Genomic DNA, 24,220 nt, shown 5'->3' on the forward strand with positions numbered 1-24,220 from the left:
TTGCATCTTTCCCACGTCGTCGGTATTTGTCAGTACCAAAGACATTATAAGGTAGAACACAGGATGTCCACAGTTCTACTCACACATGTCCAGTTTCGTGAGCCACCACAAACGCAGATGAAAAACCATCTTCATGGTTGAGAGTGCAGCTTCGAACAGGGTGACACATTCCAGTGACTGGAGCGTAGCCTGTGAGAAATACCGCGTGTTCCAGAAAGTGAACAAGTATGGAAAGTCAATGTGGTGAGAAGCTGTAGGACAAACATCTGTCTTCTGTTGCGACACAAATATAGTACAAGTGGTCCTCTCAAGAGACCTCTGCCCCCCAAACATCTAATAATGTGCTCCCTCATCTATGAAACAGATGAAACCGGCCTGTTGAACAAATTGAAACTACATTCCTGGGTCACCAAGAAAACTGTTGTCACCTCTAGAAGCATCATGCAACTGCCTTCTCCAAGTGCGTGAGGCAACAGGGGAAAAGGCCACCACAGGCTGCTGTGTTACAGCTCACGAGGAGCTCGGTGCAGTTCCAGCCCCCAGGGAACACACGAGCAAAGCCCCAGCCCTGTGCTGACAACCCTGATCTGGCCAACCCAAAAGGAATGGGAACCCTCTGAGGTTTATCTCCTCCGGTGAACAAACCTGATCTCACAGGAGGCTGAGCCCTGAAAAAAAGGAAAAAGTGGACAGCACTTGGCCCTGCTGTTCCAGACCTCTCCGTAACAATATTTCTTGGCAATCCTGCTGGAACACGGCAACAGCTTTGGAGGCTTTTTAAACACACAATCTATTCTTTAATCTTTGGGTATTTTTCAGGACTGTTTACATAGGGATCCCATTTGCTTGGCTTCACTAAGAGCAAAGAAATGATCCAATAAATTATTCCACAGTAAGAAAGGATAAAATAATAAGTTAAACAGTTACAACTGAAAATGGTCATATGCAGAGCTCCTGGGGAAAGAAAAAGTTGACCAAAACGAAGCGAAAGAGACACAATTAAACTTTGCCTAACTAGCCTTGCTAAGTGATAAACACAAATGCTGCTCAGAAGTCTTGACGTTTACGAAATAAAGCCTGATGGACATCTTACCTTGCATGCCAGATGGACCAAAATCCTGCCTTGTGAGGAAGATAGCATGGTCGTGATATTCTGCGTGCCCAGTGTCAGGTTTCTGTTGCAAGTAGGCCCAGCGACACACATTTTCCAGACTTTGCGAAGGGTTCCCGATCTCTATCAGACTCATAGACTGCATATGCACAGGTAAAAAAGACACCAATAGTTATTTATTACAAGCTTCACACATTTTTGTTCCCAACTTGTTCAGGCACTTGAACAAGCATTCCTGTCCATTAAAAATCTGTTCTTAATATAGAGACAATTACACTTCAGAAACAAATTTTACTGGATCAAGAAAGTAAGAAAATAGCTAAAGTTCACAGTTAGATTAAATGAGATTTCTGCATTTAATGAGGTCTAAGATATAACAAGAGTAAAATAAAAAGATATATCAGAAGAAAAATAAAAATATGAGTATTTTAATGACAAAACGGATACTGTATTGTGCACTATGTGTTATCGTTTCTCTGCCACCCTGGCACCAGCTTGCAGCATCACTTCCAGTCTGGATCTAGAGTTTCTGATAGAGCTCGTGCCCCTGGTGGAACTGCAGTGGCTGTTGGCCAGCGGAGACTTAACCCGGCGTGGGGAAGGGTAATGCCTAACGGCCAAGGGAAGCAAATGGCAACAACGGCAGCCAGCCAGCACCCAGCTCTGGTTCATCAGACACTTTTGGCATGAAACCGAGCTGTTTGGGCTATCTGTCAGACCCTTGAACACTACTGGATGTTTTAAGTGTAAAAAACTAAGCGTACTTCTTTCAGCTGTGTACTTTCAGAAATGGACTTTCCCAATGACCATCTTTTAAAGTGCATTTTCTTTATCCCACTCCATATCTGAAGATTGTTCAGAAGGGTGCACACATCACTTCCCACTGCGGTACGCCATTCTCCCTACAAAGCGCACGTTACATGGGTGGTGCACCAACACAGTTCAGCTGACCCAAACAAGCTAACGTGTGTTAGAGGTGGTGCAAAGGGTAATTCTCTTGAACAAGAAAGACAAAGTATTTTAAAATCCAACTACCACATTTGCCTTTTTTCAAAATAGTGCTTTCTTAAGAATTCCCAGCTAATTCTACTTAATACTATGCCTTGCTAAGACTTAGGAAACCTTATTGTATGTGGGATGCTATAAAATGTATGACTAATTGACCCATCCCAGGCCTTCCAGGATTTGCAAGAACTACATATGTGAACCCTGGCTTTTCATTTGCAAAAATTATATTACCATGACAACACTGTAATCATAACACAAACCACTACAATTTAGATGCTATACTGTACTGTGAGCATTTGTCATTCCAAAATACGTAACGTAGAGCAAAACCTAGCCTGGGCCAAAAATAAGAGAGAAGTAACATAGTTTGTGTTTAAATACAGATGTATTTGACGTGTCCTCTAATTGAGCGCATGATGGAGTACACAGAGTATTGACTACATGAAAAAGAAAATACTCAAAGGGTTGTGGAAGAACAACTGGACTTGATAAAAGAAAAGTCTGCCAAACTGAGGTCCGATTTTGGCAAAACTGGGATATTACAATTCTGCAAATGTTCAGAAAAACAGATTAATAAACCAAATAGAGGCACAGTTTGGATTGTGATACCACTGTGGAATGAAAAAGTTGTAATATAATCCCACGCTGGAGCATACTGCTTCCAGCCATAATTCCCTTGGAAACTGAACTAATAACTGTATTTAAATGGTGGGACAGTTGTGGTGCCTTTATTACATCTTCGTATATTTATAAGAACAGACTTAAACAAACTTTGAGTGATTATTACAGGGTGAAATCTTGGCTCTTCAAGCAAAAATACTGTTCAGTTAAACAAGGTTTGACCATTATTGAGGTCTTTAGTAAGACTGATCAGTGGTAAAAGAAAAACAAACAAGCAAACAAAAAAACTATTTACATCTTCTCTGCCTTGTTCTCATTTCTCCAAAGGTTCACAAGACAAATTAATCCCCTCCAGGAGCTCAGTGAGAAATCTTACTGGCAGATTCAAAAAGCGAAGAATGTTGTAAAATGAAGTTGAAAAATCTCAAGTCGTGCATCATTTGCTAATAGTTCTTTGTATCACAATGATATCCTTCCGTACTTTCTACCAAATGAAAATCATCCCTTTTTATAAGATGCATCGATCAGAAAGCAAACAAAAAATACAAATTATCAACATGTGCTTTATTTAAGGGTATCTGAATATTTGCAAAGAAATCTCTGCACGATCAGCAAACAAGCACGGAATATGAAAAAGGCACTAATTTCCAAATAAACACTATTTTATAGATTTCCTCTGTCACGTCACCTCTTTCCTATCCCCTCAACTGAAACCTTTGCAGCGGACCCCAGCACAAGAGCAAAAGACTAGTCTCCAAATGAACGAACCCAGCGGCTTGCAGCACTTCTCTGACAAATGTCGAGTCTGCCAGAGACTAGATCAGCCTGCCGCAGCGTACCCCGCAGCTCCCACGGTTTGGGCGCTGCATCGGCATCTGGCACGAGTTGACAACTCTTTTCATTGTTTACTGAAGTCAACTCTGAGAGCAAAACCACTGGTTCAGCCCCAGAGCATCTCAACGCTTATTTATCAAAACAGTGATTTTAAGAGTTTGTGTTCAAGCAAACAAAAGGTGAATCAACCGGTTAATGTGAAGCATTGTGGAGTTTTTTGCATCCAACACACTGGGGAAAATTAAGAAAATCCCTTTGGCATAAGAAGGGAAACGGAGAACACACAAGTTTATAAAACATGGTTCAACTGATGGCCCGATTTCTTTGCCAACGACACAATTTTACATCAAAAGTGTGGCATATGTAAAATTGAGCCTTACTGCTCTTTAAGTTGGGAATGAGGCACCCAGTAGGAAATCAATTACTTTAAGTGTCCATGTGCTACAGATATAAATAGCAAGTTGAGGTCTTGTGTCGGTGAGGAGGTCTTCCGAAGAGTAAGAGGGAAAACTCAGTCTACCTGCTGAGTACTCAAAATCCACTGAGCCCTCAAATCATCTGGCCACTAATTCCTTATCTTTCTTCACTGTAATGTAGCAGCCTGAAAAGAGAAACCCACTTGATCCCTAGCAAATTTTCACCGGAATTCCCACTTTCTGCGATTTGTCAGACTTCCACATCAGAAAGGCTCCAACAGTACTAAGAGCGAATACTGCATGGTCAGGGAACTGCCGACCTGGGGCCTAAGTCAATCCCACTGTGCTACGCAATTGCACTGGTTCAGACCAAAAAACCACATAAGCCACGAACTTCTCCTGATAGTAGGCAACGGGATGCCCAGGGAAGGCAATTAGAGGAGTGCACGTATGGCGTGGTATTTGCCTCCAAAGAACCTCCAAGGCTCCAGTTGTCTTTGGATCAGAGATTTCCCGAGCCAGACGTGTCTTTATATTGCATTTTTATTCACTTTTCAGCTGCCTCACCTTTAAGGATAAATGCTGCTGTTCTGCAAGAAAGGAGCTTAGGAAATCATGGGACCAGGCACAGCTTGTTACTAGACAGGGCAGATGTAATGTGTTTTGGAAGGATGTTGTCCAAAAATTTATTCTTGCAGAATTATCAGATAACACTTGACAATATTTTCTGTTGGAAGTCAACGGGGAGCTTTCATCAGACTCAGAAAAGCCCAGCCCCTTATTAAATGGATGAAGTGAAAGGAGAAAGAGGAACAGAGATTAACTACGTACTGTAATAAGGGCTCTAAGTAAAGGTAAAATCCTTCTTTGTCAGACTGCAAGCAGAGAAAGTTTGGGGCTAGCAGGCTGCGTATGGAGAAGAGGTATAGGTGTCACTGCTGGCCAGCAACGGGCCTACGCTGCCAGGAACACGCAGGTCCTGCAGCTGGCTGGGAGCTCAGACCTGGCTGGGAAGGACCGCTTTCCAAACAGGACAGCAGGCCTGTGGAGAGCATTACTCAGCTGATCAGCAGGAAAACTGCCAATGGAAAGAGAAACTTTCCTTCTCACAGCAAGAAAAGCAAAAAATCTGTGGGCATTTCAGGGAACTGCTGATGGAAACAGATGGAGATGTTGGCCAAGAAGTGGAAAGGCCTCAGCTGGGAGAACATCCCCCAGGAGAGTGAGACACCACAGAGGGTTACGAGGACAGTCTGCCCTAGAGAATCAGCTGAGAACCTTGCTCTGGGAGACTCAATATCTACTAATGCTTCCCATTTTCCTTCTTTTTTGATTCTGCCTTCATTTCTTCTCTACTCTTTTCCTTCTCAGATGGAAGTAGAAGAAAAAACTAAACAAAAATAGAAGACAACTGAGTTGCAACTACCATTTGTGCAAAGGCAAAGTAGGGCAATAAGAAATGGTTGAAAGTTGTTACTACATAGATCCAGAGGCCTTCAAGCCTTCTTTGTGACCTGTCTTGTCTTTGGGGAAGTTACCGGTGGGATGTTCTGTTCTCTGTTATGAAGACGCTGAAGAACGAGTAATTTATGAAGCTGACTGGAAGGTCCTTCAAAGACTTGTGGAGATTGTTTGTAATGTAAGAAATATGTCAAACTTTTTTTCTTTAACAATTTCAAATGCAAAGTTATCTTAGAAAAAAACTGCAAATTTAGTCTATAGTCTACCCAAACTTTTAAAGAAAGTTCAAGTTGCTAATATGTGTGCAAGACACACTGGTATCACACAAAGCATGGCACCTTTCCTTAGCCAACTGTTTTATTTGTCAGCCATTTGGCATAACTGAATACAATTTTGCAATGGTGTTGACAAGCAGGTACTCAATGATAAGAACACAGGAAATTCAGGCTGGTCAAAAGCTTACAGAAAAAGACCTTTCCTAACTCATCCATTAGGTGGTGCTCCAAGAGTACCAACGGAGAAGGTTTTGCTCCTCTTCAGTAGCTCCAGAAGGAGCAGAAATATGCTTAACTTGATAGGCTTCAAACTATGGTAGCAAAAGTTGGACCATAGTAGTGCGCACATTCGGGAAACAATTTAACATATGACGTTCCTTTCTTGAGTGTGTAAAGTCTCTGCAAAACACGCTGTTTACATTGCTTCTACTTGGCACTTCTATTGTTCATTGTATATTGGATTAGATCTTCTATATTCTTCTCTCATCCCGAACAAGACAAACAAAAAGCAAATAAATACAATTATTGAGTGTCCATGGTAACCGAACTAACAAAACCAGCTCATTCAGCAAACTGTCACTCTGCATTCAAAGGATTTGTAAAGCTTTCTTATGGCAGCAGTTTGTAAACATTTTTCAGTCTCTAGTTCTGTATAAATGTAAGCAGATTGGGAATACAAAGTACTGTTTATGCTATCAGCCTTCTCTACGCTCCTCAAGGTCCCAACAAAAGACACTGCGAAATTATAAGCTATGAGTCTAATATATAAATAAGGCAATTCAACAATTTACCCAGACAAAAAATAAGGGGTACAATATCTCCTCTCATCTTTATCCCAACCCTAAACATGAAAACGGTGGAAAAATACGAACAGCAGCCAAAATGCTATATAATACGTGGGTCCTGGCCTTGCAACTCAGCCTGTGCAGAATTGGTTACTGGAGATGGCCAAAGGCTGGGATCGAGAACACTATCTTCAGGCATGTTTGTAAAGCACACTGCAAGATCAGGGCTTGATTCCTGCTGACACTTTCAGGACTGCTGCATCTACCAATGTCTGTGGAAAACTGAGATCCTCAACGCACATTAGTGACCTTCTAAGCTCGGGGAGGATCTTGTCAATGTATATAAACACCTATTGGGATGGGAGTAAAGACAACTGAGCCAGATTCTTCTCAGTGGTATCCAGAGAAAGGTCAAGAGGCAGTGGGCACAAACTGAAATATAAGAAATTCCATTTAAATGCAAGAAAAAAACTGTAAGAGCATTACTGTAGGCTTACCGTAAGAGTGGCCAAACATTGGGAAAGGTTGCCCAGAGATGTTGTGGAGCCTTTGGAGATACTCAAAACCCAGCTGGACAAGGTTCCGAGCAACCTGCTCTAGGTGACCATGCTTTGAGCGGGGACGTCGGACCAGATGATGCCCAGAGGTCCCTTCCAGGCACAGCTATTCTGTGACCCTAATGTACAGCTAAGAACTCCGTTGCCTACTGCTCCCAGCCAGAGTCTTCGCCTCTTCCCACGACAAGCAGAGATGAGTGGAGCACTCATCCCTTTCCTTCCAATCGGGGTCAATAGCAAAATGGTAAGGATGAACATCAGCTTTAAGGGATAAACCTGGCTTGTCCTTCCATCTCAGCTGCATCACCTGTGCCACCCTCTGGGGAACAGAGAGAACAACGTGGCTCAGACCCAACCACCGCTTTGCATCCTGGCTGAACCGAGAACGCTTGTATCAAGCTTAGACATGAAAAGGTCAGATGGCAGAGATAAAGGGAGCACCATTTTATGAAAAGATCGAAGGTAAAATCTTGTCCCAAATGAAGGCAGCAGAAGCTCTGCAAACATCTCGGACATACACAATTGAAAAATCCCGCTCAGTTGAACATTCCTGTCCTATGAGATTGTAGGCATCCACCCCATACTCCCTTCTTCCTCAACTGCCATCTTAAAGCCATTTGGTTTTCTTCTCTCCCCTAATCTTTTTGAAAGGCTCTCTACCTTAGTGGTCAGGTTCTTCTTTCAACTTGACCAAGTTAACACATGGCCAGAGTACAACCACTTGCTCTGGGGCCAGCACTGGTTTATAGCTAACATGGGTTTTCTCTCCCTCCTGGTTGCTATCCCAGATGTGTACAGAGCAGACTCAGCATCCCTCAGCCTCTCCCACCCTGTTCCAGTCTGAATATGGTGACTTGAGCTGTGCACATTGCTCCAAAGGAGAGTTCAGGGGTATCCCACACTGCCGCGTTCACGTTTCCCAAGAAATAACCCTCATAAATCCTCACGTGGCTGCATTTATTGAAAACCCTGCAGGTCCTGCAGAAGTATTTTTGACTTTTTTTTTTTTTCATTAATAACGGTCTTAATTACACCCACGCCAGCTAACGCGAGTGCTTTTCTCTGCCGCTGCACAAGGGCAGCTCATCTGCACACAAAGTCACCATTGTCGATGGACAGAGCGTGGGGCTGGAGCCAGGAATTTATGAGGTCTTATCCCCAGCCTGCCAGTGGCCTTCCGTGTGGCCTTGGAAAATAACACTTACCGTCTTTGTTTTTTTAGCTGTAAAACGGGAATAATAATCTTTATTCATCCACCTCAAAGAGGCGATGAGAGAATTTTATGCAGTGCTCAGGATTTAAATGTTTCCAAACAAATTTTATAATAACCAGTCAGGGTTTTTAAATCCATTCTCAGCTCATCTCTTGCCACCTCCTCTGCACTCGGTGATAGTGGTTGCTTTGCTTATTCCCCTGAGCTAGCTGGATTACAGAGCCGTTACAACCCAAATAGGTCTAAATGGAATAATTTGCCCCAACGTTGAATTATATTCATCTCAAATGTATCCGCAGTTTCCAAAATTTGGAACCGATCTTCCTACTACTGAAGGCAGAAAGGCAGAAGTGAGCCAGCTCATCTTTTTCCCATTTGAAGCAAAACGCACCGCACGTACCCTGCTTACTTATTTGCAGTATCCCATCACATCAAAAAAGCCTGTGACTTTGGGCGTCAATGTAAAGAAAAAGCAGAGAAATGCATGACAGCTTCTGAAGCCACCGCAGATATGGAGCAGCCTTTGCAGGATGCATTTTTCTATCTTATTGATGGAACCGGGAAATAAGTGGGCAGCAGCCAGGCATGGTCAAAGCCTTCACATCAGCCCCTCGGGTATGTCAGATAGCGTTGTTCGTTTGTTTGAAGGACTAAGAGAAAAGTGGGGAGTCAAGAAAGGGCTGGTCGCTTCAGCCCACCTATCCCAGACACAGCACAGCCCCGCGCTGCCCTCTCCTCCCACACACCACCCAGCCAGCGTCCAGTTCAGAGGCGGTAACCTACACAAAGTGTTAATTAAGTAAAACCGTGTCAGATCTTTTGAATTTGCCCCTGAAGTAATTGCAACGTGGGATCACCAAGGAACGTCTTCCATTTTTTCATCTTAGCAGGGCAATTAATGCAATTAGTGAAATTATTGAAACTTTTGAATGTACAGTTGCCTATGTTTGAAAATATTAAAAAATAAGCACATTTCAAGGAGCGGAATAGCTTCAAGCAAGAATCACTGAAAAGCTGGTTGCTATGCAACTCGAGTATTGTCCATATTACTCTTATCAACAGATGACATATTGTATAAAATAATATAATCCTCTTTTTAAAAAAAAAAAGCACAATACAGTAGAAGGCTGTTCAGGGATGGAGAATTGGCAATAGCTCAGAGTGCTGTCATAAACCTGACATTGATGGTACATACTTCATCAATTACAGAACCATAATGTAATTATTATGATTATTTAAATGGCACCCTTGATAATATATATAAATTGCCTACAATGAAGTAAATGAATCTGAAGATATCAGCCACATGCTTTCAAAAGAAATGCTTACTCAAACAAGACTTGGACAGTATTTTCATATTGTGAAGCCAACCAGGCTGCTTCATTCACGCACTGCCTTAACTTGTACATGCGCCCATTCTTTTGTTATGTACTTTGAATATACATTCCTACAAATTGTTAGCGTTAGTGTGTTTTAGTAGGATAGTAAAATATTGAAGGCTTTGTTCTAATTTCTCAGAATGGGTTCAGAAAGTAAGAACTATACACCTTCTCTCTGCTTTTCCTCTGCTAAATAATCCCAACCCTCCAAAGAGATACTTCCTCATCTCCTACTCCCTGGTACTAGTCCTCTGATCAGCAGCTTTAAAAATACGAATATAAAAAATTTTATTTTTGTACAGCCAGGGCATGCAGACCCCCACACCATCTGGTGAAGGAGCTCTGAAAGGATACCTTGTACATTCATTTTTGTTTTTTTTTCAGGAGGCCATAAACTGCCTTTCATGTAAATAAGAACAGAAATGCAAGAAAAATTACCTTCGTGGTTGTTTAGGGCAAACTTGTGATTCTAGAATGAATTCATTTTATGCCCTGCTGAAACCAGCAAGATAACTTAGAAACCAAAACGTCGTCCACCACGGATTATGGATCTAGAATCCTGAAGCAGACTATCCACAAGCACATTACATAGCACTACCTGCAATGGCTATTTTTGTGATGTGGCCAAAGACCCACCAAGAAGTCAAGGTTTCCATGGTCCACCCCACTCTCCTCTCTGAAGAAGGTTAATATGAAATCGACAACTGTCAAATTACCAATGGACAACACTTAATTCTTTGTAAGAAAATAAAGATTCTTAAGGTGAAGATACTATTGTCTGCCATCAGAAAACCGGCAGAAGTTATGAGAGTTCAGACCGGTGCAGATCTATAGAGCTAAAGACGGACACGCATAACAGTTATGAAATACTTATGAAATAAGGACAGCAAAGAAGTGACTAGCCCATGTGCTAATTCTTTTGGCTTCTACCACTACTGCAATATCAGATTTTTATGAGAATTATTAGTCAATCTGCAATCCCTCAAACTGCTGTCATTACAGCAATCACAAAGATATTTCATTTATTTTGTAATTTAATGTTAACTATACACACCATGAACTTTTGTCACAACATGGCAAAAGTGACTTTTTTTACCTTTTATTTTAGGACACACATCTGATTAAGCTTATCCAAAACATGTAACTATATCATCACCTACATCACCGCAGGAAAGGGGAGATGGATCAGTGCGTTTAGTTCTTAGATGGGGACGCTCCAACGGAACAGTATATCCCAAATCCAGGTAACTGGCCTCCAGCAGAGCACAGACTAGAACTCAGAGCTCCCTCATTAGCACCGGGGAGGAACATCCTTGGCTGGTGCCGAGCAGGGTAAACGGGTGAAACATCAGCGGAGCTTCACCACTGAGAGCGTCTGCGCTGGCCCTTCACCCACAGCTTTCAGCAACTTGCATGAACGTTCACGGAGTGTTCCAGAACCCGGATTTATTCCATGCACACACAAATGCCAGCAACTCCAATCACAGGCAAAGGGACACCAGATTTTAACATTCTGCTTTGAGCAGCTGGGCATGCTCCTGTACCGGCACGAAAATGGCATGGCCTTAACCAAAGCATTTATCAACATGCTTGAAACACCCCGTCCCTGTTTCCATGGAATTTAATGTTGATTTGGGAAAAACAGGACACAGGTACTGAGCAGTTCAATACTTTTGAAAACCATTTAGCATTTCATTCCTCTTTACCCAAGTTTTGCCTGGAGTTGTAGTTTTGCCCTTACATAGAAACAGCAACGAACACATGGTATTCTTAATTACAGATCCGATCTCCGGAGCTCTTGTCTTCTGGCCCCTATTCCACAGAATTCGCACTTAACATTAAGCACATGTGTAGTCCCATTAATGTTAAGCACAAGTTTAAGTGAGTTCTTGGAATGAGGCTGTAGCCCTCAGCATCTTGCAGAACTGGTCTTGAGTTTATTGTTACTTACAGTTCTACCATATCACCTTGTGTTTTCTTTAGGGACCAAAATGTTCACTACGTTTCATGGATTATTCCAACCAAATCTGAAAAGACAGACTGCCAGAGCTAAGCAGCAACTTAAAACGATATAGGGAAGACCCAGAAGAAACTGAAATTATTTGAACTGTGAGGTTCAAATGATAAAAAGATACATAAAAACATACAAGTTCTTTATATTCATAGACTGGTAAGGACAATGTATGAATTAAAATACAAAACTGATACACGTCACCAGTAACTACATTGTTCGTAAAAGAATGAAGTTCAGAGATATTGATATCCTCCATTTAAATTACCCTTACCTTGCCGTAGCTCAGCAGGATGATCCTCACCAAGACAACATTAATGTGAGCACCCAGGGACTCATCATGATAAATTTCATTAACCTGCAAAAGAGTTCAGCACTTTAACCATGGTGGTGGCAACAAGTAACTGTGAAAGCAGTGATACAGCAGTACCTTTTATGGACTGTCATTAAGCCAAAGATCACTTTGTGATCATATATAAAATGGGGAAAATGCCACTGATGTGAGGGGGAATGTTTTCTTTTCTAAACTCTGTTGTAGCCTCCCAACAGGCCGTAATTCAGGAAATCATTTAAAATCAACGCATCATCAGAGACCTCGTATTAACAGGTATTTACGTGTCAGCCTATACAGATTTCTACGTATCATGGTGCCCCTACACGATGCGGCTGAGCTGATCCAACAGCTACTGCTGCTAAGAAGGAAGATTCCCAGCTCCTCCCTACCTCACCCCAGCTGTGTGTGCCTGCTGGAGCGCAGAAATCCGAGCAAAATCCCGAACAGCTCTCTGCTGGGTGGGACCACGTATAAGGAAGGGGACGAGTGAGCAGAGGGAGAGGACCTCTCTCTGGAGAGCCATTTGCCGGGTCGGCTCAGCTGCACCCTGTAACGCTTCCATCTGGGACCCATCACATCACACTGACAAGGGGATATACCTCCCTGGAAAAGCATGGGCGGCCACACGGGCTGGCTTTATTGTGTGTCAGAACTAATCAATGTTAAACTTTGCAAGCAGAACAAAAGCTACAGAATGCCAGCAAATTAAAAACTGTCTTCTTTATTACACTAGAGCTACATAACTGAACGTGCACATGGGGAAATCACCCTAGGAATACCGAAAAGAAAACTGTAAATATTTAGAGTAGAGAATGAAACGTGAATGTATAAAGATTACTTAAGAAGCACTGCTACAAGCAAGCGAGGCAAATACTAACTGTAAAGGGGCTGATTTAGGTATTCGGTGACGAAGACTGCGTGAGACTCAGCCAAGTGGCAGGGGTTCAGCTTTACAAATGAGAAGAGGCAGATGAGATTCCCTGCAAGGCAAGCGTCTTTCCTAAAACCTCCTTCCCTCGGTAAAGGTTGCACCAAACTGGACTGCTTTGCTGGCTGCCCCTAAATTTAATTTATTCCTACAAAACAGATTCATTACCACAAGCTAATAAGTAACTTTCAGAAAACCTTTCATTAGAAACCTAGTAAATAATGTCCTGTTTCTTCAAGCAGCCCTAGTTTTAATGGCCCATCTTTTATCTCTGTAAAAATCATTAAAACTAAATACATCAGCGTAGGTTTTGCTAAGCAATCCCCATTGACATTTTAAAGTGAACTGAAATTAATTTTATCAGTATTTCTGGAAATGAGAGCCTCATTTTATGCCTGGTAAAAGTCCAAGTTTTCAAAAGTCGGGAGCGTCGTGCGCCGCTGGTGAGGAGACAGCGTGGCTGAACCGCGGCTCCGGGAGCAGACTCGCACCCTGCAGGGCATCTGCCCGGGCACCGGGGCAAGACGCTGTGGGAGGCTGGGCGTCCAGGCTCATTACTGGTTGATGAGCAGATCCTCGGCTGGAAGATGGTGGGTGAGGAGCCCGTGGCTATGACTGGCTTCAGGGGCCGCTGCTTTCTTGGCGATGTAAAGCAGCTGATCTGTTCAGATCTGCTTTGTAAACAATACCTCTGGAAATCCGATCATTTATTTGCATGTCTAAAGAAGACTTTAGAAGACTGACTTTATATTCCTGCATTGAAAAAAAAATCTTTTACTTCCACTTCGAGGACCATTACTGGATACAGATTATAGAGAGGTAAGATAAAACCACTCATTTTGCTTTACAAAAATTCTTTCACCCAGGAAAAAGACCCTTGCGTGTTGTCAAGGGAGGCAAGGACATTAATTTGCCTCACTCTGTAGTGGGAAGAGAGCTCACGCATCAAGGATATGAGCCTGAAATAAGCTGCAAATTACCTATACATGAAATGAGTACTGAACAAAAGCTCCTGTGTATAAAGGACAGTAAACACAGCATGTAAATAAGTATTTAATTAGTTCATAAAGCATAATCCAAATTGCTGCACACCGCTCTCTCATTAACTTCCAGAATTTAACCTAAGCCTCTTTTAACAATAGTTGAGTAGCAGAACAACTGTATCGCTGTTGCGTGCCAAAATGAAACTTGGCTTGAAAACGTCGATGGAAGAGAACTGAAACACTGTTTGCCTGTTCATGCAAATGACATCTAACAAACAAACTGTGAATGAACAGAAAAGCACAAGCCCCGTAAAGAGCTGCTCGGTTCTCTTGGGGTACTGGATTTTCTGCAAGACAGTGGGTCAATTCAAAGCTCTGGGTCTTGGTTTCATTAATAAGGATGAGTCCAACCCCTCTTCACAGAGCAGCTGAATTGAACCCTCTGCGCCTTTCTCGAAGCAAAACCGTGGCGTTACTGGTAGTGTCTCACTGCACATAGACAATACGCTGAAATAGATGCTTTTTTTTTTTTTTTTTTTTTTTTTTTTTTCCAGCATGGCCTAAATTGCATCTATTTGTTTCAGGGAGTTATTAAAGAAATGAGATCCAAGCGATTGAATGTTGTCCTCTCAAATGTTCATGAAAAGTGCAAACACCAAAAGCGCAGATTCTCCAGATTTCCACCTGCTATTTCAACAGGAAAGCAGAGTTAAGCTAACGCAGTTTGTTGTATAGGGCACAAAATGACCGACCAACCTGCGGAATCAGAAAGCTCCGGGCTCTCATCAACACAACTGCTGAATTGGGTGCCAAAATGTTTGTTTCAAAGCACAGACAATCGGGTAAGGGATATATATGTTCAGATGTTTATGTAATAAATACACGCAGGTGTGAGAATGATTACTTAGCACTTTTACAGCACCGCATCTCCGTATACTTCAGTAGGACATCCTGGTTCGTATCAACGCAGGAAAAAATCAGAGTGGATCTCCTGCTTGTTCCTAGTTCAGTAGGTCTAAAATTATGTTGCTGCGCAGGAAAAGAGAGTGCACAGACCGTCCCAAAATCACAGCTCCTGAACTGTGCAGGTTCACAAACAGTGAAGATCCTGCATTAAATCTTGTTAGATGTCCTACAGTGATTCAGCATTTAGGGAGGGTGAAGGCGGCGGCTGGGTAAATCTCAAGGAATTCAAAGCATGGTGAAATACTGTAAAGAGACTTTCATCAAGCTATTGTAGTTCACAAACTATTTTGGGATAACTTTGGTTTATTTTTCTGGGATATTTCAATCAACGCAAAACATGCATTTCTATTTAAAGTTTCTGTTTAGAAATCAGGCTGGCACAGACTGGTGCTACATAAGAAAAACAAAGACTTTCATTCTTTCTTTCTTCTGTCCCTCTCTGCTTATTTTATAATTTTTCTGCCCTGAGAGAGTTTGAAGTCAGCACAGTAAGCACGTAGAATACATCAAAAAACTCCAATTAAAGACAAGCTAAGCATCTGTGAGATGATGCATCATGCTTTGTAAAAGAAGCACCGCAAAGTTTTTATTATTGAGCAAAGCGGGGGCCAATCCTAAAAGGGAATTTTGGAAACTGCTGTGACACAGATAGCGACAAACAGCCTGCAGTTTTGCTAGTCTTTGGTGCAGAGTGCCTCACCTGCCGATGTAGCGGTAGGATTTATAGGCAGAGTCAGGTGGTGCCCTGAATCCCTAATTAAACCAATGTGCAATAGGGGAACGAATAATCTGCGTATTTTGGCAAGTCATTGGCAAACTCATCCATGCAGTTTGAAGGAGTTCCCAGCTTGTACGGTTTGTTAGTATCTGCAATGCAAAAGACAGCCCACTTCATCACAACACAGCTCCATCCTGCTGAACCAGACTTCATCGCGGCTGAGTTGGTCCTGAGGCGCACCCTCTGCGGCTCCGCGCGTTGCGCCGCACGGTTGGGTAAGCACCGCTTCCTCCGGCTCCCTGAGCACACATCCCTGACGGACATCTAATAGTTTCAACCTCTGGCTACCATCAACCTCAAATGGATCTGACCCAGCTACAGCGGCCATCAGAGGGCACATCTAACCACTTGGAGAGGGCACAATACAAGCTGCAGTTTACGCATCTGGCTTTTCAGCCACCGCAAATTGCTGATCCATCCAACCCAATTAGATTGCTCTTTGATCACCCAACATCCTCATGTAACCACTGTTGCAGAAACTACCGATGGCTACGTGCTCTCGGGCAGAGCGGGGACCGTGTGCGGCTCTCTGCCAGAGCGATAGAGGAGGAGCTGGAGAGCATCAGCGCCTTCCCTGTGGGATGGCAGAGCTCCTGGCAAGCCATTGTTTGAGCCCAGCCCGAGATGCAGCTCATTCATCAGATCATAATTATCTGCAGCAAAGCCTCGGTGCCTGGTGGGCATCCAGTGATTGTCTATTTCTGTAAGAAACGGCTGGTTTGAATTACAGAATAGGAACCAGAAATGTCATGGTGGATACTGAGCACAAACTTTTGTAATCTGACCCTCCCAAAAGCATTCCCCTCTCACTTTATTTTTCTGTGTTCCCACTTCAAACACCACTATCCTCTTCCATTTTCATCACCTCCTTTATGCTTTTGAAGATCCCAAACTAACATTTCTAACATTCCCAAAGCTTCATCTTAATCCCATAGGAATAACATTACATCAATTCCTCGGGTGGATAAACCACGGTCACACAGAAAGTCATCAGGCAAAATCCAGGGCTCCCAGTCTCCCTTTCTAGTCCTTACAAGGCATTTCCTCATTTCCTCAGAGAGGAACTTTTTTTTTTTTTTCTGAAATCTTTGTTGAGCACCACAAGAAAAAAAGAATAATGAAAGCACACAACACACACGAAACTTAAAGGTCAGACTGTGATCTCAGATTTGGAAAACATCTATCATTCTGCTCAAAACCACAGGCACCAGGCAGTTTTAGCAGAGCTTGGCAATGTGTGTTATAAAATGGAGATAAGAATCTGGCATTCTGTATGCAGATACAAGTCCGAGTCCTGATTTACCTTCCCTGGTGTGAGAGTCAGTAGATGTTACCAAGTCCAAGTTAGCTGCTTCTGATCAAAATGAAAAACATTCCCCAGAGCAGATGTGTTGGCAAGGCGCTAGGTAGCTTCGTGTTACGGGTCTCTATCTCATCTTTGACTCTAACATTGGCTTTAGAAAGGTCATAGACTTTGTTTTCTGACTTCATGACTAATTTATTTTCCTTAGTTCCTCCCTCAGGCTCTTGGAACTCCTCATTCTTGCCCACAAACCACTGCTCCGAGAAGTTTCTCTAAACACTATAAATTACCTTTGCTCCAAAAGCCTTAGTATTTGTTTGAATTACCGTTTCAAGATCACTTTAATAAAATCAACTATAGTATCACAAAATAATTAAGCAGATTCATTTATCATGTTAATACAAGAGACAGGGGTGTGGTGTCAATGCAATAAATACAGTGACGTCTTCAAATCTATGTGGTTTGGTTAAGAAAAGCATCCAACATTTGAAAGCTGATAGTAACTCTCCATACTCCATCACACAAACCACACTGTCACAACTCAAAAGTCCCTGACTGCAACCTTTACGGCTAAAGTTCATGTTGGTATTTGGAGCAAAGGAAAAATCTGACTTTTAACAGTAATTACGCTCTACCCCAAGGATGGTACCAAAACCTGTGTGATGCTCTGCGCTATGTCCAACAGGGCAGCAAGGCACATTCCAGTTAGCAGCAATGATAATGCTCACCTAATTGACACTGGAAATAATACCCCCCGGAAAATAAATAAAACCTGTAAGAGTTCAGAGAGGGTATTTCCTGCGGGATCTCCTGAATACCCAATCGCAAATACAACGTCCACTGTAGTGTGGCAATCAAGATAATGAACAAAAATAATCTCCCAAGGCCTCGTCAGAAACTGTTTTTCTCACTAGTCACACCTACTGGTTTATAACGAACAGCCTAAACGTGGAGTTAATTCACGTATATATATTTAAATTTTCAAACAAGCTGTAATTCAAATATTGACAGCTGAAAGTCCTCAGATGAATAGAGCCGGACTTGCATTTATTATTTGTGGAATCTCTTAGAGTTAGTTCAGATCTGAAGTGTACATATTGAAATAAACTGATTTGAAATAATGAGTATTGGCGCTTATGAATTATTTAATTTTTTAAAAATCCAGTCAACTCTATATTACTGAAATATCCTTCCCGTCTACAAAAATGCTTTCTAGTTTAAAAAGCACGACTCTGAATAGAGGGTGCACCATTATTTCAAAGTATTCAATCATCACTTTCTTTTTAACAGCTTGTACTAGACATGCTTTCAGGTTTTCATCCAACTGCCAGTTAGAAACCAATGGCATTTCTGCCCTTTCCTCTCATTAGGGACTTGCTGTTCTGTACCTGGAAATCTTCATCCCTCATCAGCCAGAGATACGAAAGCAGAAATCTCATCTATAATAGCAGTATCATGTACATCCTATTAAAGAGGACGGATAACATATTCAAAAGTGCCTCAGGGCCACAATTTCAAAGACATGTGTAGTGCTGAAAGATGCAGGTGAAAGACTCCGGGGACTTTCCAAAGCTCCCAGCTGCATAACTCCCATTGATTTCTCTTATTCAAATGAAAAGTTATTTAATGTATTTGTTCTGGAGCTGAAGTTTCACTTAAAGTCTGGGAGAGACATAATCCCGTGGGCTCATTTTTAAAACTGATTCTCACTGATTTCAAAGGCAGGTAAATGACTAAATACTCGGATAAATCTAGCCCAGAGTGAGGTATAAATCCTATCGAGGGTCTATCTCCCTTTGAAATAATGGCAGTTAGGCATCTATCTACTTTGAGGAGATGGATTTTAGCAGCGCAAACATTTTGGCCATATATCCATTGCACAGATGTAACAAGAGGCTAACCCCTAAATACTGCAATATCACATCTTTTACTGTAAAGGAATGGAAAGGAAATGAAAGACTCTTGCCCCTGAAGATGGTCCAAAAATCAAAAAATGTGCATACTTTGTAGGCAAATTCTTCCAAAAAATAAACAAGGATGGCAATTGCCAGCATTAGAAAATGAGGTAGTTGAGGAATTGAGGAATATTGTGGAGGAAGAAAGACAAAGAATACAAGAAAAAGCTAAACCAGGGGCCTCACTGGCAAAAAACCCACAATTTGAAGAGGGCCATGAAATTGACAACTTCAAGTCAAGACAGATGGAGCCAATACATTCAAAACCATTTGCAACCAGGCTTATGTCATGAGACTTTGCTATTTGGAATGGCCGAAATATTGTCAGATCAGGTATTCTACATCTGCCTGTTTAGGAAGTCTGTTTTGAAGATATCCATCCTGGATGTGACCCTAAACACTGGATTGGAGAGGCTGAAATATTCACTCTAATCAACACGGCAGGCCCAGGCAGGTGGAGGTACTGGTGAGTCCCAGGTCTGCTGCTCTCCCACAGCAGGCGGCGAATGTCCTGCTTAATCTTGAAAACTACTTTAAAGAAGGTTATGAAACCATCCGAGAATTTTAGCCCCAGGGCTGGCTACCACCAACACCCACTTTAACTCACTAACGCCCATTCAGCATCCTGCTCCTCCTCCCAAAGCATCCCGCGCTGAAATCCTTTTGTTTCCCAAGGAACAAGGTAATGCTCCGATGCCGCTTCTAGCTTGGCGCTTTTCTAATATTTCCCACGCACTTGCACGTGCAAATAAAATCCCCGGGATTTTTAGCCGCCTTCTTGCTGGAATTAAATTACCTTCCACCTTCTTGAGTAAACTACAGAGCTGCAAGATACCACCCAAGTATCTCTCCTCCGTTGCAATGCTGCTGCATGCTATAAATACAAAGTTAATTTGTGCAATGTGTGGGCTCACGCTTGGAAATGCAGAGGGCTGCGCGAGCTAATATCCTTCCCAGGAAAAAACACAGCATGACGTTACGAAAGAAAACGGTGCGAGCGAGAGGCAGCCGAGGGTCTCTAAAGCGACGACAATGGCATTTTTTCCAAAGATGGACTGAATGTCCCGATGGTGCCTCGCAGAGAAAAGAGGGGATGTCAAGAGAAAGGAGGGGTTTTGTATGAGGAAATAACTGGAGGATGAAAAGGGGGTGGCAGGAGGCCGAGCTCACTGCGGTGAAACGGCTGGCCTACGGTCAGGAGATACGTGGCTGCAGCCCAAAGTGTTAAAAATCCTCTGGCGTCTATCGCCATTCGTTTGGGACTGACTTCATTTCCAAACTTTGGGATAAATACTAGCACAGCTATTCAAGATAGCCAGGACACCCGGCCCCTGTTTTTTCTCACTTTATGGCTTTTAGGTGTGGACTGTAACGCATCACATAAGCAGCACAAAACAGATTTACTGAGTAAGTCATTGCACCGGGCTTGAAAAAAATACATTGTTTTGATTGGGTTGGTGGTAGGGTTCCACCCAAGATCCCTGGGAAATGTTAATTAAGGACAACTGCTCATGCCGTCACACACAGTGAAATCGAGCAAAGTGGGGAGAAGCAGCCATGCTGGGAGTTGCTTCTGGGAAAGTGATTTCATGCCGCCAGGAGCTTGGGCATAAGGGAGGAGTGACCTGGGATTTATTTCATTTTTGGAACCACAGAAGTTCAACTATTTGATCACCCCCTTATCTCTAGTAAATACTTCCAGTATTATTTTATTTACTTACTATGCATTCTTTGATTTTATGCTTACTGCCCGTGTTACTGTACGAAGGTAATTGATTTTATGCTTACTGCCTTGTTAGTGTATAAAGCTAATTGATTACATCCATAAAACCAGCAGGGTACACACAATGTGATGGTTACGGTAGGACCTTCCACCAGATTTTAAAAGGCAGCTGGATTTTTTTGTAGCTGTCTCTTCTTTTCCAGCTGCCCTTGGACCTACACATCTCATTAGAAACATAGTCTACATGTGATCCCTAACAGCTAGAGACCCCAAGGCTTTTTATATTGGGCCCATTTTCTACAAAAAAAAAAACCCAACCCCAAACTACTCAAGGAGGTAGAAGAGAGGACAATGGGGCAATGACTGTGTGAATTTCAGCAAAGGAGACCAAAGCAACGATCTACACAGAAATTCACCTTGCATCCATCTAGCAATGAGGGCAAGAGCTGGAGGAGCTGCCAGCTGGAGTTACACTGCCAAGGAGAAAGAGAAGGTCTGCGTTGTGATGTCCCTCAGCACAATACAGGTCCCCAGCATGGTCTGGTATCTGCAGTAACAAACCCCTCTTGGCTCTCTATACTGAAGCAACGCTTGGACAGCTGGAAACAGAACTGGTTACCAGCACGCATCCCTCTCCTAAAATACACTCTAGCAACCAGCCGAGGTTTGAAGGAAAGAACAGGACAACACTGATGACTGCCAAAGACTACCCAGAGCCTCCTCGAGAGGCCTTGTGGATTTCAAACAGCTCCTCACATCTTGGACCCAAGGCAAGGGACACATCCTCAGGCCCCAAAAGACATGTTTCCGCCTCAGATCTCCCAACAGAACAACTACGGCCTATGCCAAGAGCTGCTACAGCCCTGCGGGTACGGTTACACAGCTGCACTTTCTAAACCACTCGCAGAGACAGCATGCTTAAGAGTTGTTATTTCTTACAATTTGTGTGTTGGATGGTTTACTAAAATTAGGAAAAAGTATATTCCAGAGCTGGAACATTTATGGCTTCTTTACCGTTACTGTATATTTTAATTCTTAAAAATAGATTTAAGTGACATGATAAGTAAAGAGTCCTGTTTAATCTATTTCAGCCTGTTTGCCACATTCCTGGTTTGGCCTGTTTGGCTTTTTAATTTAGAGATGTATAAAACCATCTGGTTCACTGTAGACTTTGTTTTAAGCCTCGGAGGAAACAAACCACACAAATAAATGAAATTCACTATGTCCTTTCTGTTAGAACGTATGTATTTACAGCCATCAGAGCAGACACTAAGTATCCTATAACTCTAATGTTAGTGCAGATTTTTAACTATTTGCAATACTGTTATAAAAAGTCAGTGCAACTGAATTTATATCACACCAGGGATTTTCTTAAATTGCATTCCACCTCTCATTTAAAGTGAAAAACAGTGAAATTCTACACATTGTTACAATAACGTAATAAAGAAAGAAAAAACCCCAAGCTTCTTAATTAAAAAAAATATATCTTGGAAAAAATACATCCCAGGCAAATGTACCTAATAGCCTGGATTTCTGTCCATATATCTGCCTTTACGGTTTGTGATGCCAAGAAGTCAGCTACAGACACTCATCCTCTTGACATAACTGTAAACTTCAGCAGTCATACTCTATTTGTCAAAAACAGAGCAGATTCTTTACTCAACAGCATTTCACTTAGAACATACATTCACTGAACCTGAAGTTTTTACAGAAGTGTGTTTCGTTGAGAAAAGACTCTTGTTCCAGATGAGAATGAGAAGGAAGAAAGTCATCCCCAAGTGAGTTGCCTATGAAGGGGGCTCCACTCACTCCCATTTTTTTTTTTTGCCAGAAAAATAAATCGCATTTTAATTTTGATCTAGAATAGAGATGATTTTTCAAAACTTGATTCTTTTCCCACAAAACCGAGTCCTTGCTTACTGACTGGGGTAGTAGAGGGCTGCTGTGTCTGCTGCATTGGTATTTAGAAAGAAAAAATGGTTCACACAAATATAATATTCTCTAACGTCTCCTTTCATCACTACTACACTACAGAGTCTGTTACACAGACAATGTTTCTGAAGATTAAATATTTAACTAAGGAAACCTAGAGATGTCAGTCATGGAGGAAATACTAAATCAATTTCAGAAAGTTTAGTGATATGCTGCATAACATCTTACTGCAGGGCGAACAAGGAGTGGGTAGGTGGCCTGGGGCCTAAGGTGGTTGTTGAAGAATCAAAGAATTTAACTGAGTAGTTTTAAAAATGTATAAGCCAATCGAAGTTTCTAATAGAAGCTTATTTGAAGATAGTTCTCCAAACCATGTTTTTCAGCAGGGAGCTTAGGTTAAGGGAAAATACATCTAAAGCGTAATGACTTCCAGGAACCTGAGCCCCTGACCCTGTGTCCCCATCCACCAAAGCACATAAGCAGGACTTTGAACATATTAAGAGTCCCACAGTCAGCTTCTTCCTTGCCCCCTTTTGCCTTCTTTTCCTTCTCTTTCGGCTTTTCTGAAAGTGGCCTGGATTTCCCTCCTGGAATGATTTTATCTCCTGCCACGAGAAAAATCTTTTATGTCTTATCCAAATGGCTAAACCAACCTACATTCACCGTCCTTTCAGTGCCTTCCCACAGTGCAGTTAGCGGGGTTGTACTCACAATATTCATCAGGGTCAGCAGGTACTTCTGAACATGTTCTTTCCCATGGAATTGAACAACTGAGTCATCGACCCCCAGAAGGACTTCAATGTTGTAGTCATCATCCGTCGCATGCCTTCGATAGCGCTGCCTCGATCTATGCACCCGGTCTTCAATAAAGCTCAACGCGCCGTCGAGACTATCCAAATTAGTGAGGTTAGCCGCTGAAATCAAACAGACAAACGAGTTATCAACCAAGAGAGGTTCAGGCTCAGGTCTCAGCTAAGCTGGTATAAATTTGAAGTAGCACTGTTCGTTATGTTCCGTGTGTTATATAACAGTATTAGTTTCGCTTACAGTCAATTAAAAATGACCCAAATGAAAGAGAAATCTGACCCAAAAGATTTTCACTTTGCAAAGTAAAAGCAATACTTTCTACAAAGTAATATTGCGTAATAAATACAAGGCCAAAAGGATAGCAAGCCATACCCACGTCTTGAGAAGAATGGAGCTGTTTGCATGAAAATACTTATTGCTTAAAAGTACTTGTAACAAAAATACACCATTCAGGGGTCTTGTGCTAGCAAGGATATCCTCCATTTCAGAACCACAATTAAAGACAGACATCACACTTCAAAATCCGATCTTACTGCCCACAGAATCTTATTTCAAAGCAAGTGCAGTTGCCAATATAGCCTTTTTCTATCTAGGCTGGTAGTAACAAACCATCCCTCCCGCTTCCAACACATTAGCCCCTTTCCTCAGTACACACACGTAATTCACCAGCCGCGACACGGATCCTCTTTATCAATCCAACTCAGGAGCACATTTTAAATATGAAATTAATTAACTTATAGCTACATTCACAATTTTAACAGCTTTTCATCCTTCACTCCCAATATGCCATGTCACTTTGCATTGTTGTACGTCAACGACCAATCCATCAGGCACAATAGT

The 24,220-nt window shown here is 42.2% G+C and overlaps 1 protein-coding gene across 1 annotated transcript in view; it reads right to left on the minus strand.

Moving 5' to 3' along the window:
• The window catches only part of ADAMTS2 (ADAM metallopeptidase with thrombospondin type 1 motif 2), a gene marked incomplete at its 5' end in the record, with an annotated part of 187,448 nt that overhangs the window by 33,850 nt on the left and 129,378 nt on the right, over positions 1 to 24,220 (minus strand). The window contains 4 exon segments of the mRNA XM_082489672.1: positions 84 to 189; positions 1,094 to 1,250; positions 11,946 to 12,029; positions 23,285 to 23,487. Coding sequence (XP_082345798.1) covers positions 84 to 189; positions 1,094 to 1,250; positions 11,946 to 12,029; positions 23,285 to 23,487 — 550 coding nt within the window.

The sequence above is a fragment of the Vanellus vanellus genome (assembly GCF_965231255.1).
Source record: "Vanellus vanellus genome assembly, chromosome: 13".
Classification (NCBI taxonomy): Eukaryota; Metazoa; Chordata; class Aves; order Charadriiformes; family Charadriidae; genus Vanellus; species Vanellus vanellus.